We start from the raw sequence: 18158 nt of genomic DNA on the forward strand, positions 1-18158 counted from the left end.
CGATGACATGGAGACAAACAAAGAAGGGAAAATAGGAAGATGGGGATGGAAGGGGAGGGGATGAACCCCTCGCTTACAAAATTGTATCGCGGAAAATAAGAACCAATTTTTAAAAATTTCTTGCTTGACAAGCACTCCAGGGTTCTTCCTATTGGCCTGGATGCCAAGGTCTCAGGCTCAGAGCAACCCGGTTCTGACTGTGTTTCCCTAGTCTGGCTCAGTTCCTTTTGAAAACTGATCCTACCCCTTCTTGTCACTGTTGGGAGGTGTATCCTGCTTCCTGCACATCTAGAATGTTGTTTACTCAAATGCAGGCACTGTGACCAAACCGAGTTGATACACGAAGTTAATCATCACACCAGGGGATAACTTTTCAAACTTGGCAAGCCAAGAAGCATATTGTGGATGCTGTCTCTGAAGGGTGAAGAGAAAAGAGCAGGGCTGGCTCACAAAGCCAAGCACCTGCTCGCTGTGTTCTCTGGGTCCCTCAAAACCCTAAGCTAAGGGCCTAGCACGATGGATCAGTGGCTAAAATCCTCACCTCGCAGGGATCCCATGTGGGTGCCAATTTGCATCCTGGCTACTTCACTTCCCATCCAACTCCCTGCTTGTGGTCTGGAAAAACAGTAAAGGATGGTCAAAAGCCTTGGGACCCTTTATCTATATGGGAGATTCGGAAGAAGCTCCTGGCTCCTGGCTTCAGATCAGCTCAGCTCCAGCCATTTGGCCACTTGAGGAGTGAACCAGTGGATGGAACATCTTTCTCTCTCTCTCCTTCTCTCTGTAAATCTGCCTTTCCAATAAAAATAAGTAAATCTTACCCAAAAAATTCTCCAGCAAGAAGACAGTATTTTAAATTGAATAATGTTGGATCCGTATGACAGCTGAGACACTGCCACTTACAGCACACAGTTTATATGTGGGGCTTAATTGGGTCATATTTTAATCAAGTAAAGACATAGTAAAGTTTCATCTAAGGCAACTTAGAATTGGAAGAAAACCATCAAGGGAATATAACCTAAAAATTCATGCTTCCAAAATAGCTTTTAGGTTAAAAACTACTGCTACTACTAGAAGGGAAAGGATAGTAGGAAAAAAAATGGAATTATTCTTTCTTTCTTCAAACCAACACACAATGAAAGACTCAGGAGGAATGGAGAGAGCATGCTATTTATTTTTTATTTATTAACTTACATTACAAGACCACCACAAAGTCAGTAGAAAGGAAAAGAGATGGGTGAGAATTCATCAGTATGTCAAGCTATATGCAAAGACAATGCTTTTACCAAATAACACATAGTTTTGGTGATGGGTAGTCATTTCTTTGTGATTTTAAAGCCAGGTTATGTCCTAGACATTAAAAAATTTATGTTTATTTTTATTGGAAAGTCAGATTTACAGAGAGAAGGAAAGACACAGATTTTCCATCCACCGGTTCACTCCCCAAGTGGCAGCAATGGTCAGAGCTGAGCCAATCCAAAGTCAGGAGCCAGAAGCTTCTTCTAGGTCTCCCACGTGGGTGCAGAGTCCCAATGCTTTGGATCATCCTTCACTGCTTTCCCGGGCCACAAGCAGAACTGAATGGGAAGTGGTGCAACCAGGACACGAACCGGCACCCATATGGGATCCTGGCGCTTGTAAGTTGAGGATGAGCCAGTTGAGCTAGTCTCCTGGGCACTTCAGTGTATGTGCTTTCCATGAGAAAAACAAAGCTTCCATAGGAATTTTATCATTGCTACTCCATCATGTGCTTAATCTTTATGTGGAATTTGGTAGGTTTGATACAGGTATTTTTTTTTAAGTTGCTGCTTCTGACATCTGTTCATCCGATCTATCAGGGTAGCAAATATTAAATAATAGCTGTAAATAGCAAGTCATCTTCTCAAACCAAACCGGTCGTAATTTAAAGTGTATAAAAGGGATATAAAACAGAAGTCCACTGAAAGAAAAGAGAAGTACATAGACATAATGCATTTTTGGAGACTTCGCCAACGGTATAAGAACCAAGCACAGGCTGACAGCCATTGTTACCAGTATAAATGGTGAAAATACCTGGAAAGAGAAACATTTGAAGAAAGTTAGTTATAAAAACCCGTGTAATACCTATATATTCAAATAAGCAAAATCTAAGACACAAACTAATGATACAAAAAAAGACTAAACTAGATCAGAAGTTAGATAAGTTTTTGGCCTATAAACAAGATAAACCCTGAGTAAGAGGAAGTGCTGGAGACACTCAATAGATATTGACTGGCAAAAATGAGCATTCAAAACTCAAGTGCTCATGGATGCAATTCCTTGTGAATATTTGCTAATAAAATATCCATCTACTCAGAGTCATTTCAAGCGCCCAGCGGAGGTCCCCACATCGTCCTTAAAAATATTTCAGGACAGTATAAAGTTCCTTACGAAAGCATAAGGCTCTCTTCAGACCGTTTGTTACTTAGGTAAATATTGATAAGTAAATAGGATAACTTTGTAAGCTCAGCCTACTAAGAAAGGAAACAAACCAAGACAAACACTTTGGCCAGAACAATTCCTATTTTCATTTGATTTCGGTACTGTTTTTGCCAACAACCTTAAAAGCCAGTCCCTGCTACCTGTGCCCAGAGTTAGGATTTCAAGGGTTTTAGAGTTACCATCACCCAATATGGTGAGAAAATGCAATAGGTGGACATTTTTGAGATGTGTTTGAGAGAGTTTTTTTTTTTTTTTTAAGAAATGACAATTGTGGATCGTAACTTGTTTAAAATATGCATTTATTTTCACATTAGCTGAAAAGCAAAGACAGAGACTGCCCAACTAGTGCTGGGCCTGGCCAAAGCCAAGAGACAGGAGCTCCACTCAGACCTGCCACGTGAGTGACAGGGATCGACTACTTGCGTCCCCATCCGTCACCTCCTAGAATGCATTAGCAAGAAGCTGGATGGAAAGCAGCAGAGTCGGAACTCCCTGGAGGCATTCCTTCCAGGGGACACAGTGTCCCAAATAGCATCTCCACGACTGAGCCAAACGTTCACTCCAGCTAGGAGTCTACCCTAAAGATACCTAGTCACAGTTTTTGAAATCTTTCATTTAAGAAGCTAATTTCTTTAAGCTTAAGCCATTAAGAATATGCCTTTAATTATGAAATACCCTTGAGAAAAATAACCTGTCACCTCATTCTGTACTTGTTATGCAATGATTGAAAAAAAGACAGGGAGCACTCACGAGGGTATCCTAGACAGAATTCCAATCCTTTGTACTTCAAGTTGCCCTTCCTTTCAATTTTATGGAACTTTTTGCCAAACAATAATATAAATACTCATTATCACCATCAGTGTCAGACTCTGCATGCCTTAGCCCGTTTAATATATCCAATATCTCTAAAAGATATTGTTGATTCTCATTTTATACATTAAAAAAACTAAAGAGCCAAGTCTTATTAGTTAGAGTACTTGAAGTACCCTAGCAAGGTGCTTAAAATCTAGTACTAGTTAAAATAACTAGTACTCAAATGCACAACAGTTAAGGGATGACTGGATGGAAGGCAAAAAAGGGAAGATGAAAGTTGTGTCAACTGAAGTTGGCCCCAGCATTGTTGCTTTTATTTTCGTACTGTCAAAAACTGCAGCGACCTCCTGGATTTGAAACTTGGCTCACTCCTCGCTGCATTAGCATGAGTAAATGACTTGTCTCTCCTAAACTTGTTTCCTCATCTGTAAAGCAAAGGTCACAGTAGTCTCTGCCTTTTGAGATTAAAGTTGATCACCCAAGCGTAGCTTGCCCCATGCTACTTCGCCAACAAAAACTATTTTTTCATTCTGATCATCAGAGCATCACTGCCATCCAATAATAGCTGCCAAGTTTTTGTTTATTTTATTTTATGTGATTAGAGGACCTTCTCCTCTCCTGTGATTCTTTTTTCCTCATCTGGAATGAAAGTAGGTTTTAAAATAGCAAAGATTAGGGCCCAGCATGGTAGCCTGGAGGCTAAAGTCCTCGCCTTGCAGTTACCCAGATCTCATATGGGCGCTGGTTCTAATTCCGGCAGCCCCACTGCCCATCCAGCTCCCTGATTGTGGCCTGGGAAAGCAGTCGAGGATGGCCCAAAACCATGGGACCCTGCATCTGCATGGGAGACCTGGGAAAGGTTCCTGGTTCCTGGCTTCGATTGGCTCAGCTCCAGCCGTTGAGAACACTTGGGGATTGAATCAATGGACGGATCTTCCTCTCTGTCTCTCCTCCTCTCTGTGTATCTGACTTTCCAAAAACAAACAAATATATAAATAAATCTTTATAAAGCAAAGACTAAAAGCAGGAATTTGCTGATGATCAAGATAAATTTGTGTTTCAGGATAGTAGATGCCATCTGTTGTGGCCTCTTCCTGCCTGTTCTTACTCCTGTTTGCAAAATCTGACCCTGCTCATGGAACACACTGGTATGAGTAAATGGCTAAATAAAGTATGCAAAGAAATCTCTGCTCAGAAACTGACCACAATGATTTGTCGACCACTCAGACAGCCATACTCTCTCTAGTGAGCCTTTGGTGGTATGCTATGAGTTCTGGTTTACCTGATTGCCTAAAGAGGCTAGAACCTGCATGAAGACAAATCTAAGTCTCATTCCTTTTCATCCACTGGCAAGATCCTTAAAATATCGCGCTTTCAATAACTAGTAACCAAGTGCACAGTTTTGTATTGAGTAAAACATACACTTTTCAAATATACTTTTCAAATACAGTTATACCAAGTATCTTTTATTTCACATTTTAAGAAAGAAGAAAAATCAATCTTACCTTATAAGGTCTAGGTAGATCAGGCTCCTGGTATCTGAGCTTCAGTATCCCTATCATTGCTAACACAGACCAAAATGAAATCATAAAATAAAGATAGTTTATCAAATCCATGAGGCTTGTTAAGACAATCGCAAAGGATGCCATTATGACAATGAGAAGCACAGATAAAAGTGGAGATGAGTGAATGTTGAGCATATAAAACAATAAAGGCAGTTGACCCTCTTCACTGGCGATGTATGTTACCCTCGATGCTTCAAATATATTAATCAGAAGGTTGCTAAACAATGAGGCAGAAATAGCAAAGGGAATAACCCATGTTAATGAAGGAAAAACTCGATCGGTCCATGTGATAGCCACAGCATCTGCACAAACAAAAACAAAGAGGAAAATCCAGAAAGAAATGTGTCCATAAAGAGAATCCAGTAATAACACTTTGATTTTATTTCAAAGTCACAGTAGAACATTTTTAAGAAATCTAATTTCATTTTGTTTCCTTACGTGTGCATGAGTCCATTTGAACTCCCATCATACTGTGTCCTACATGGTTACCAGCTTTCCAAAAAAGCCAGGCATTTCTTGGGGGGCAAGGGTCATTCTTTTCTTCGCCTTAAAACCAACACTTCACTCAGTCATATAAAGTGAGTTTTTAGGAAACGCTTGGGAAAATAATTAATTTTGTTAGCACACCACTGCTGACACAAGACCTGCTTGTGTCATGATGTAATTGGAAATATCCAAAAAATCAACCATCTAGTAGCAAATGATCTGCAGATAAAACTGTTGATGATGTTTGGGATTTGTCTAAATTCTAGACTGGGGTTCTCAGCCACAGGTGATGTTGCCCCTCCTGGGGCAACTTCCAGATGCTTACTTCAGCCACCACCACTGGGAAGGGAAGGATTTGCACCTGGTACGTGGCAAGCAGAGATCAAGGTTGCTGCTAATCATACTGAAATACACAGGGTATCACTCTACAACAAAGAATTGCATGGTATACATCAATAGCACAAAAACTGAGACACCTTCTTGTAGATTAATCTTCAGAAAACATTCTGATTTTACTCAAAGAGAATTTTTGAATGCTCATATAGATCAGTAGATACTATGGGGAAAAAGCAATCCTTGTTCATGAGAATCCTCTGGAGTTCAGATCATGCTATGCGACGCATCATTCCTTCGTTAAAGAAAAACAAGTCACCAGTTTTTCAACAGAGTGAGACAGCAGGGCTTAGGATCACTGGGACTTTGTGCCAAGTTTGGTTTCTAGGGGAAACTCAAGGCATAATGAATTGGTTCAAAACAAATAGTGAGGGCTGCAGGAGACAGTGTCTTGCTCGGATCCCGATCCCAGCCAACGTGTGCTCATGCTGAGCTGGGCCCGGGCCCACCTGGATTCAGGGGCTGCTTCCTTTCTGGTGAGTACACGGCGGGGGGGGGGGGGTCTCTGGGACTGGGGTGGGTCCGGGGTCACCCACCGCCCTCATTGGGCGGCAGACGGGATTGGGGTGGGGAGCAACCTTGGGCCTGCGGGTTTAAACTTCAGCAACCAGGAGGCTGCTGGGGGCTGCAGGAGAGAGCGTCTTGCTCGGATCCCGATCCCAGCCAACATGTGCTCATGCTGAGCTGGGCCCGGGCGGCCAATGCGCCATTTGGCTCCAGGCTGTGCCTGCTGGCCGCCCGGCCGGGGAGCTCTGGGGTATTGGTTATCTGAATCGTTGCTTAGGTAGCTCCATGCTGACTGCACTGTTTCTGGGATCTGAGTCAATCGTAAAGATTCCCAATGTCAGTAACTCTTCCTTTGAAGAACATCTAATCACTTAACAATGCTGAGCTGCGAAATTGGTAATGGAATGGAATGTACTGGGCAGGACTGAGCAAACCTTAGCCTACAAGCAAAACTAGAAACCAGCATAGAGCACAGGTCATGCCGAGCTAGGCTCTTGCACCTAATGGTCCTCAGAGCAACCACGGGCAGGTGCGCGATTTACGGCTAGGAACAGGCCCAAATGGGGAGGTAAGGGGACACCCTAACTGGGTTGAGGTTCCCACCAAGGGGTGCGTGTGCTGGAATGGGGGCTGAGTTCTATCTAGAAAACAGTCGTAGTCACCCAAGGCACTAGTGTGAGCTGGGATTGGATGCACCAGGCCAGTTCAGACCCCAACACCATCTGGTGTCATGGAGAACCAGGGTAGACGTGGGACTGACTAGGCTGGGTCTCAACCCCCTACTAAGTCATGTGTGAGCTGTATGTGGGTATGGACGAGCCATGGCTGGGCTGAAACATCCAACAACAAGAACCAGAATGGGGTGAAAGCCAGCCAGGAAAAGCCACTGTTCCTGCTAGGACAGGAGGTAAACTGAGTAGGGTTGGCTCAAGGACCCCCTGTATGTGCAAAATCTGACATTGGGAGGGGTTCTGATGGAGGAGTCTGGGCAACTCCTCTGGCAGGACACAGTCCCTGCAGGTTAGCGCAAAAAGCATGATAGGAAACAGCCCAGAATAGGCCATGGAAAGTTTTCCACTGGCATACATTCGGCATGGGTCAGGGGCAGACCAGGCTGAATTAGTTCATGTCATCCACTGGCAAATCCAATCACCAGAACAGAGTGTGGGTTGAGCCGGGTTTGGTTGCAACAAAACCAGTACACATTATGGAATGCCAGGGCGTGGTTGCCTGTACTGGATTTGACAGCAGCATCCAACCAGCACACGTGAGACCCAGGAAGGGAGGGGCAGAGCTGGCAAGGGGATTAAGGGGCTGGTCCCCTCGCCGGACAGCTACTCCCACTGGAGAGTGTGGGCTGGGATGGGAACAGACCAGACTAAGCAGGGCTACAACACCTGTGTGCTGCATGTGGAATAGATCAGGGAAAAGCCAGGCTGGGCTGATTATTCCTGCTGGTGCAAGCATAAATTAGAGTGGGTGAAGGATGTTTGGGCTTAGCCGCAGCATCAGCTGGCACTGGGGACTAATTCTGTCAAGTCAAACCACAGAACCACCTAAACAGTGCATAAACCGGGACTGAGAGAGACCTGGGAGGGAAAAGGTGGGTTCCCCCCTCTTGGGTCACTACTCCTGCGGGAGGGCATGAAAACTAGGATGGGGGCTGGGGTGGCTAGACAGAGAGGCACTCAACAACATCCGTGAGGGCTGGATGGTTGAGTTGGTTAGATGGAACTAAGCTTTAATACCCAGTGACAAGTACAAGAGCCCAATGGGATGGGGGACAGACTGGTCTACTGCTACACATACTGGCAAACCAGGGTAGGGGGCAGGCCTGGTGGGGGTTACTGTGGGTCGCCCCGACTAGGCTGCAGCTCCCACTGGTTGATGTAAGGGCTGAGTATGTGCTGGACAGAACCAGACTGGACTGCAACACCCATTGGTTCCAGTGCAACTCGGGACTGAAAACAGAAACAACACAGCAATTGAAACCACCAGCTGATTGGGGTGATGGACTGTGCCAGGCCCTGTGCTTGCTAGAACATACAAGAATGTGGTCTGGGAATACCTCAAAGTTTCTTTGGAGATCTCCCCACTTGAACTGCTGGACTCAGAATTCTAACCAAGAAAAGACAGAAGACAGAATAGGACAATCATTCATCTCAGCTGTATGTTGTTGGCAGCGAAATATGGGGCAAACGGAGACTTTATGATGGACCATATCAATCAGTGGACGACCTCATCGAGCGAAACTGGCAGCGATTCATAACTGGAGAACTATTAAAACCACTTGAGCAAATATTTCAGAGCATGCCCCACATCCGGGACTTGGGGTGGGCGGGAAACCGGGTGGGGCTTCTCCCTCAATATCCCCCTTTACCTCAGATACATAATGGAAACAATATGGACATAATAGTATTACCCACTTCCCTATACCCCCTGAACCTTTTTTTTTGTTTTAACCGTAATTAACTATATCAACATTGTCAACAACAATACAATAAAAAAAGAGAAATATATATATATATTTAAAAAAATTAAAAAAAACAAATAGTAAGATGTTTCAAACATGACAAAATGAACATGTCATCAAGGACTCTTATTCTTACACATTTTTTATCTTTTTAATCCTCTTAAATAGCTGCAAAAGCCATTGTACTTTAGTGCAATTCGGCTACACTCAGTCTTATTTAAAAATAATTCTTGGGGCTGGCACTGAGGTGTAGCCAGCAAAGCTGCTCTCCATAGAATTGGCATGCTATACAGCTCTGGTTTGTGTCCCAGATGCCCCACTTCAGACCAAGCTGCCTACTAATGATATGGGAGAAGAGAAAGATGGCCCACAGGGGAGAGCTAGAAGAAGCTCCTGGCTCCTGGCTTCAGCCTGGCTCAGCCCCAACCCTGGAGGTCTTCAGAGCAGTGAACCAATGTATGGAAAATCATTTTCTATCTCTCTCCCCACACTCTTCGCAAGTGTGATTTTTAATAAACAAATATATTTTTAAAAGAATTTCTTGGCTTATTTATGATTCATTTCAATTAAGATTTTTTTGGTTGTTTCTCCTAAATATACCTACCTCTACACATTTCCCATTTTCCCACGTGTTTAAGAATTTCTTTCCAGAAAGACATAAGAAATACATCAACTTCCCAATGTTCATTTCAAAACATGATTGGATGTAACCAAAGGAACTTATAGCAACACAAGTCATTCACTACTGGCTGACAAAAATTTACACCTTTCTGCAAGTTCTAGCCCACAAAGGATTTTTTTCCCCCTCTGCTTCTCTGAACACATGCTTTTTAAATTATGACATACAAAGATGCTTCAAAGAGATTGCAGAAAATGAAACTAAAATATGTATATTTTGGTGTTCAAATGGTTAAAAAGCCATGCAAAATGTCTTATAATATATGCTTCTATAAATATTTTGAAGACTCTTTACATATGCTTTGCTGAGCTAACTTGTAGCCCCCATGAGCATCAAGTGGAATTGGGGATAGGCCGAGCCAAGCCAGGCCAGGCTACAGCACCCACTGACAAATGCTGAGGCAAGGCAAGCCACGTCAGAATAGGCCGCAGCGCCCAACTAGCACATGTGAGACCCAGGGGTAGGGGGCGAACCTGATAGAGGGGCTACACAGGGATTACCTGCTGGACCACCATTCGCACTGATGAGTGTGAGAGCTGGATGGGGACAGATCAGGTCGGGCAGGGATACAACACCTGTTGGCCTCATGTGAGCTCGATCAGGGCGAGCCATGCTGGGTTAACTGTTCCTACTGGTACATTCGTAAGTCAGAGTGGGTATGGTTTGGTTTGGTTTTGCTACAGCATCAGCTGGGCAAATGCTGGCATAAGAACCAAATTCTGTCAAGTTCAACTGCAGAACCACCTGGAGAGTGCAAGTTCCGAGAGTGGGAGTGAGTCTGTTAGGGAAATAGTGGGTACTTCTCTGATAGGCTGCAACTCCCACTAGGGAGCATGGAAACCAGGACCACGGCAGGCATGGCTAGACAGAGAGTAGCACCTGCCAGCATCACTATGGACTGGATAGTGGGGCTGGTTGGGTTGAACTAGGCTTCAATGCCCATTGACATGTAAGAGAGCTGAATGAGATGTGGAACAGATGGAACCAGTCTGCTGCACATTCTGGTAAGCACGGGAATCAGGGAAGGAGGTGAGGGGATGGTGGGGGTTATTGCAGGACACCCCAACTAGGCTGCAGCTCCCACTGGTTTGTGTGAGGGCTGAGTGTGTGGTGGATAGGATCGGGCTGGACTGCAACATCTATCAGTTTGTGTAAAAGACATGGCTGAAGGCAGAACTGACCCAGAAATTGCAACTAACATTGTACGTGTAGGCCGATTTGGCAATGGACTGTGCCAGATCCTGTATTCACATCCACACACAAGAATCAGGTCAGGGATCACCTCAGATGAGGTTTCTTTGGGAATCCCAAAGAAAGTGAATTGCTGGACAAAGAAGTCCAACCATGGAGAAAATTGCAGGTTCCATGTTCTGACTCTGGAGTGTAAATATCAGAGCTAGGCCTCCTCAGTGGCTTAGACAGAGCAGTGGACAGTATATCCAGGTGCTCATGGAGGATATGGCAGTAACACCGGAACCTGCACAGAACACCTGGTACCATAACAGAGGATGGAGCACAGAACAAATTGATCAGCTGCCACCCAAGTGTTGACAGTAAAAATCTGGGCAAACAGAGACTCTAAGGTGGACTGTGTCAACCAAAGGATTCTGGAGAGATTTCATCGTGCTTGGAGTGGCAAGATTGGCAGTAATTAATAACTATTGAACTATCAAAACCGCTTTAGCAGGACCTTCAGAGCATGTCCCACATCGGAGACCCTGGGATGACGTCAGGTGGCTGCCCTGCATCCCAGGGTACAGAGATTTTTGAGAGGCTAAGTGTAGCTTCTCCCCTTATTGCTTCCCTTCCCCCAGATACAAGAAGGAAAAAAAAAGAGAGAGAAAATGTGGAAACAATGGTCTCACCCACCTTCCTGCAGCCCGTTTTCCTTTGTACCCTAGTTAACTATGTAAAAATCATCAAAAAATAAAAAATATTTTTTTAAAAAAGTAAACCAAATGGGGCCCGGCGTGATGGCCTAGCGGCTAAGTCCTTGCCTTGAACATGCTGGGATCCCATATGGGCGCTGGTTCTAATCTTAGCGGCCCCACTGCCCATCCAGCTCCCTGCTTGTGGCCTGGGAAAGCAGTCGAGGACGGCCCAAAACCTTGGAACCCTGAACCTGCATGAGAGACCCAGAAGACCTCCTGGCTCCTGGCTTCAGATTGGCTCAGCTCCAGCCGTTGAGAACACTTGGGGAGTGAATCAATTGATGGATCTTCCTCTCTGTCTCTCCTCTCTATGTATCTGATTTTCCAATAAAAAATAAATAAATCTTAAAAGGGAATTAAGCCAAATGACATATAAAGGAGACAACAATCACCTCCTCCACCCCATCATTTCTCATTCATGTAAGCCAAAGGTGACCATCGTTAACACCTGACGGGTCCTCTTTCAGAAATTTTGATGAGTGTATTAGCACCTATGTGGGTTGCACCTGTGTAGATGTACGTGTCTGTGTGTACTCTTACAGTTGGCTTCCTTTTCCACTTTCCAGAATATCTTGATCTTATGAAAACATATATATCTTTCCATTTATGTTAGTAAGTTCTCAACATTCTACTATGCTTGTTCATTATCTACCCATTCCATCTTGATAGAGTAACAAATGGTTTTCAGGATTTAAAAAAATTATTTAAGTTTATTTGAGAGGCAGAGAGAGAATAATCCCAAGCTTGGTTTCCCAACCCAAATGCGTGCGACAGTTGGGGCTGGGCCATGCTGGAGGCAGCAGCCAGAAACCAACTCGGCGTCTAACTCGGGTGGCAAGAATCCAATCGCTTCAACCTTCACTGTTGCTGCCAGATCCACATTAGGAAGAAGCTGAAATCAGGGCAAAAACCAGCAACTGGACCTAGCCACCCTGAAGGATGAAGCAGGCATCTTAACCATTAAACATCTGCTCCCATTTGCACATTTTTGCTAATATAAAATGTACTTCAATGAAAGCACTCTTAATCCTTAACGGTTGTACAGTTGTCCTCAGAGGAATTATCTGGAGTACGTTTTTTGAGTGTCAAGGTACATAACATTTTTAATTAAGAACAACATTAGAAAATTACCTCCCCAAGTGATTGCCACAATTTATTAGTAAATACTTCTACAAATTCCTGCCTTCTTTCTTAAGATTTCACTTTATTTATTATAAACACAGAGAGACAGAGATGAAATACAGAGAGAGAGAGAGAGAGAGAGAGAGAGAGAGAGAGAGAGAGAGAGACCCTCTGTTGGGCTGAGTCCCTCCCCACATGACTGCCACCGCCAGGTCTAAACCAAGTTAAAGCCAGGAGCCCATAATTCAATCCAGCTCTCTGACAAAAGTGGAAAACACCCAAATAATTGACCATAATTTTCCATCTCCCATGCATAGTAGCAGGAAAGTGGAATGGGAAGCAGAGGTTTTATTCCAACACAAACACTTTGACATGACATGTCAACATGCCAAGTGGCAGCTTAACACCACGTCCAACACCTGCCCCAGTTGTTATATTCTTTGTCTCACAGTTTGGATTCTGAGATAGGAATGTTACAGATCTCCAATATATTCAGGTCTATTTGCTGTCAAAAATGTTAGGTTTATTTGTGGAAAAATCCTCTACCATTTTATACATATTAATAATGCCAACTATATGTCAACTAATCATCAACATTTGCTCTATTAATTTCTAATATCCTACATTTCAAACTTATTCTTTGTGTCACAATACTAAAATCAAGTGGTTTGAAAGTTTTAGTAGTATGAATTATTTATTTCTCTTTGAAACATGTATCTTTATTGGAAGGAAAAATCTATAGAGAGAAGGAAAGAGAGAGAAAAAGATCTTTATCCACTGGTTTACTCCCCAACTGGCCTCAGTGCCTGGAGCTGAGTCAATCTGAAGCCAGGAGCCAGAGGCCTCTTCCCAATATCCCACATGGATATAGGCTCCCAAGACATTGAGCCACCCTCTTCTACTTTCTTAAGACAAAATCAGGGACCTGGATGGGAAGTGGAGCAGCTAGGACACAAACCAATGTTCATATAGGATCTTGGTGCTTGAAGGGGAGGATCAGCCAATCCAGCAATTGTGCTGGACCCCAGTGGTATAAATTCTGATTGCACAGTTATTATGGTGAGAAGAGATTCTGAAAGGAACACAAATATTTTGAATCTACCCCAAACGTCAGCATTTTTTCATATTACTGGAAAAAATATGAAATCTTCCTAAGCCCAATCATCCTCTCTGGTTCTCTGTTACTCAGAAAATCACACATTGTTTCTGTGTATAGAATAATGAACAGCAAACAGCAGTACTGGCTGACACAATCATATTTAGCAGGACTAACATTATTTATTGCCTAAGCCACTTGTGCACAAACCTGAAGTCAGAATCTCCCTTGGTGTCAGAACAGTCAGGAAGGAGATGTTGGTCAGCAAATAAACCACGGTCACTAGAGGGACTGCTGTAAGCACACATTTGGGAATTGTCTTTCTAGGTTTCTTCAGCTCCCCTACAATACATAAAAGAACAGAAAGTTATTTCTTAGATTTTATTTGTAAGACTCCTTTCATGTATTGTATGTTGGGCTGGGTTCTTCCCATCCCCTGCTACACACAACTGGGGCACTACTTCATATCTGCCCATTTCTGAGTGAGGTGCTAAAAGGAGAAGAAAGAGGAAAATTCATTTTTCCCATAGATGGCAAAATTTCTTAAGAAGGACACAAGAATGAAAGGCAGCATATGAGCTTCCATGGCGTCCACCCATCCTCAGGAAGCGAAAAGTAGGGTTGGCTTTGTGACCCAGTCAGTTAAGCTGTTCTCCAAAGCCATGGCATTTGGGATGCCGTGCCATTATCCCAAATCAAAGTGCTAGTTCAAGTCCCACCTGTCCCACTTGCAGTTTAGCTTTCTGCTAATGCACTTGGGAAGACAACAAAAGCAGTGGCAATTACTGTGGCCCCTGCCAGCATAGAGGAGACCTGGCGGTCCTGTTTCCTAATTCCTGACTCCTGGCTTTAGTATGGCCCAGACCCAGCTGTGCAGGCACCTGGGAAGTGAACCACAGATCTCTGCTCCTTCTCACTATGTACTTGATTTACAGAGAGAAGGCAGAGATTAGAATTAGCTTAAATAAAAGGATAGAATAACCAGACAAGCAGTGAATATCCTTTGGCCTTGAACTTTCAAAATAAGTGTTCTTAAATCACATATTATCATCAGCTTACATATAGTAACTTCATACGTATAAGTGCTATTTATGTCTTAATTTTACTTAAAATTTATTTAGCATGTTAACAACCCAAACACCTACCGCAATTCCTGTTTTTTTGTGTTCTGTCAGCTGTATGCAAAGCACTTTATGTCAGTTTATAGGTTAATGAATTTACAAATCTATTGTCAGCAGAAAATAATCATCCAATAATGAAACACCCTGCAACGGAATATGATTCAATTGGCTAAAATACAAGTCAGATATATCTGATCTTCTGAAAAAATGAATTTGGTCAGCGTGCTAGTCCCTGAAATTGCAGTGACCCATTTAGTTGCAAACTGCGTGGGACACCTCACAGCCTTCTCTTCCCCATACCTGTTTTTTTTTTTTAATTATTAATTACATTGCATTATGTGACACAGTTTTATAGGTACTGGGATTCCCCCACCCCTCCTTTAACCCTCCCCCCATGGTGGATTCCTCCATCTTGTTGCATAACCACAGTTCAAGTTCAGTTGAGATTCCTTCATTGCAAGCATATACCAAGCATAGAGTCCAGCATCTTATTGTCCACATAAGTTCAAACCCCATACTGGTTTTTAACGCAATGCAAACTGACTTTCCTCTCATGCCCGAGCCCTCAAATTACCTCTTCCTTAAAAAGTGAAGGTCTTGTAATCAACTCTCACAGTGCTAATCTTAAGGAGCATCTAACCATCGTAATGACTCGTTCTTTTGGAACATGTGGAAATTTTCCCTTGTAATTCTCTAAGCCTGATCTGGATTTGCTACTGGGTCTTCTCTCTCCACCCACTTCCTGCAGGTCGGCGCTACCCAATTACATGTCTCCATTCCTATGTTCTTTTGCTCTTCATCTCTCTGTATACCTGTCTCAGCAATCATGTCATTACCTAGCCCATCAGATAGAAACCACTTTGCAGTCTCCCAAGATTGCATACCCTGCAGCTTCTCTTACATTTTGTTATTTCTTCAGTGTGTATGTGTGTGTGTGTGTGCATGTGTGATTCAATGCAAATTGTCTCCATTTTCAATCAACGATGGTGAAAAGTGACATTTCCTTCTATTAAATTTTCATGGTAATTTTAATTTCTTTTTCTGATTTCTCCTTAAATATTATATGCCATTATTTGTTTATAAAGCACAGGATCTTAGTGACTTTTTTAAAGCCATGATTTCCATTTCAAAAAGAAGTAAGCCAGGAAGATATCTCCCAGAGCAGGTAAACGACAGAGCTCCTACAGAAATATAGATACTACCTCTTCTACTCGACTGCAAACTTTTATAAGGTAAAACTGCACCTTACTCATCTTGCACTAGTTAACTAGTCAGTGTTTAAAAGTATCACTGCTGATGGAACAGCTTAATTAATGACCAACTCAAAAGTTTTTTACAAAGGTGTTCCAGAGTGAGAAGAGGAGTTGAATTCCCAAGAATAAAAGAAAATGCTTTTCAAGCATCTGCCTCCGATGCAAATGTCAAAGGAAAGAACTGGTAAAGAAGTTACAGCTGAGGGGGAAAAAAACGACACAAAGGAAAGCGAGCAGCTTTGAGGAGGCGGACAGGAAAAGATGTACAACTTCAAGGAAGACATTGGCTTTGAAAATGAAGGGGGAAATCATGTCCTTGCATGGATATTAGCTCTGGGCAATATCTAGAATTCTTTTCCCTTTACAAATACTTATGACCCCCGTGCAAGTGCTATGCAGAAGTCAGCTGTGACATACTGAGCAAATCAAGGTGGTATGGTTCTGTGTGGGCATGCAGCTCAGCAGCCAGCAGTCAGCTGCCCATTGTGGAAGAAGGCCCATGTGGCCACTGGGAAAGCCCATGCTTCAGGTGCTCACGGAGTGAGTCTGCCGTGGGAGAAGAGCAAACCTCTTTGGGGCTCAGGTAACCATGACTACAGGTGGCATTTCAAATGTTTATCTTCGCATTTTCACTAGAGTACCATTTAAATGCATCCAAAATGTTGCTGGAAGATGACTACTCTTACATATGCATGTATGAAAATTATTTTCATCAGTAATGTGAAAGATTCACAAGGGTCAATTGGATCTAAAAGTTATTGTTATAAATTTAAAACAATTTCTAAATTTATAACATTGTTGTTATACATGGAACTTTACATTCATCAGTGAAAGAAAAAATATAATAAAATATACAATAAAACTATTTTAAAAAGCAAAAAAATAGACAATAAAACCAGAAAATATCTGCATAAAAAAATAAGAGCCTAAGTGTATCGCATCCATTCACAAGATAAACCAATGTAAGATTACATTATATTCCTGGATTAATAACAGGTTCTTGGGAAGGGAATATTTTCACAACTCCATCATTCATGCATGAACAGAAGAGTTACTAGGGTAAAGCAAAGGTCCTACGTTTGTGATTCCAACAAAGCCAAAAAGCAAAAGTTTTCAATAACTGAGTGCTTTAGGATAAAAGGGAAAAGAAGAGCAGATGAAGAAAGCCAGGATGGCATGGCCTAATTCTCAAAGACACCAGGAAGAAACAACACTGAGTGTTTCAGTTGAAGCTCCAACTTCAACAACTTAAAGCTTACAACAAAAGTTGTGCACTTCATATCGTATGCAATAAATCAGAACTTGAGGTTTTTGTTCTTAACAGAGTGTTAATTACCTGCTACATATGTAAGGCAGTCCCCTCCAGAAAATGCAAAGTATCCTTGGAAGATAGCTTCTGTCAGCTGGGAAGCATCTGGAAACTCAGCATCAAAAGCATTCTGAAGCCATCCTACATTCTCCCTTTTCCCTCTCAGCAGCAGCAGCACTCCGCCCAGGGAAATGAGGCCAAGGATGGCCATTTTGAGCACCGTGCTAACTGTCTGCAGCCAAGTCACTTCCTTCACACCGCGACAGTTCAGAATCCCCGCAGTCCACAGCACAGCCAGTGCTAGACACGTCTTTGGTAGTTCGGGGGCAGGGCAACTGAGATAAAAAGGCTGGACGCTGTACTCAGCGAAGAGCAGGGCTTGGCCAGCGACCAACCCTGACCCCACAAACACTTCTGTCCAGAGTTTCAGGAAAGCGATCAAGGAGCCGAAGCATCTCTTGAGAAAGTAGTAATGAGCCCCACTGCACGGGAAGGTTATGCCTATCTCGGCATAGCAGAGACTGCTCACCACGGACAACACGGCACAGATACTCCAAATACACAAGGAGAGCCCCACATTCATGCGCGAGTACTCCAGGACCCCTTTGGGAGCCACAAAAATTCCTGCACCAATCATATTAATTATCAAAAAATTTGTGCCCCAGTAATATCCAAATACTCTCTTAAGTTGGATTTTCTTCTCTTGATCCATTATATATGAAAATCCTATGTAAATTACAATTTTTGAATTTTCCTGCCTATATTGCGGAAAAGAATGTTTGCAGATTCTCTGAAATAAAACAATGTTGTCCTTTTTGTCCCACTTTCACTTAATATAGCCTGTTTTCAATAAGTTACTAAATATATGGGACTCATCCAAGTCAAAATAAAGTTGAACAAGATTATTTGGAATGGTTTAGTTTGACTTGTCTTTTAATTATTACCAAAAT

At 42.8% G+C, this 18158-nt stretch overlaps 1 protein-coding gene across 1 annotated transcript; it reads right to left on the bottom strand.

Annotated features, from left to right (window-relative positions):
- Positions 1 to 1797: 1797 nt before the first annotated feature.
- Positions 1798 to 17920, bottom strand: SLC7A13 (solute carrier family 7 member 13). The gene is made up of 4 exons (XM_058668412.1): positions 17236 to 17920; positions 13736 to 13867; positions 4779 to 5140; positions 1798 to 2052 (listed from the first exon to the last, which is right to left on the bottom strand). The coding sequence occupies exons 1-4, from the start codon at positions 17918 to 17920 to the stop codon at positions 1798 to 1800; spliced, it is 1434 nt and encodes a 477-aa protein (XP_058524395.1).
- Between the last annotated feature and the right edge of the window lie 238 nt (positions 17921 to 18158).

Source organism: Ochotona princeps, chromosome 9, assembly GCF_030435755.1.
Source record: "Ochotona princeps isolate mOchPri1 chromosome 9, mOchPri1.hap1, whole genome shotgun sequence".
Classification (NCBI taxonomy): Eukaryota; Metazoa; Chordata; class Mammalia; order Lagomorpha; family Ochotonidae; genus Ochotona; species Ochotona princeps.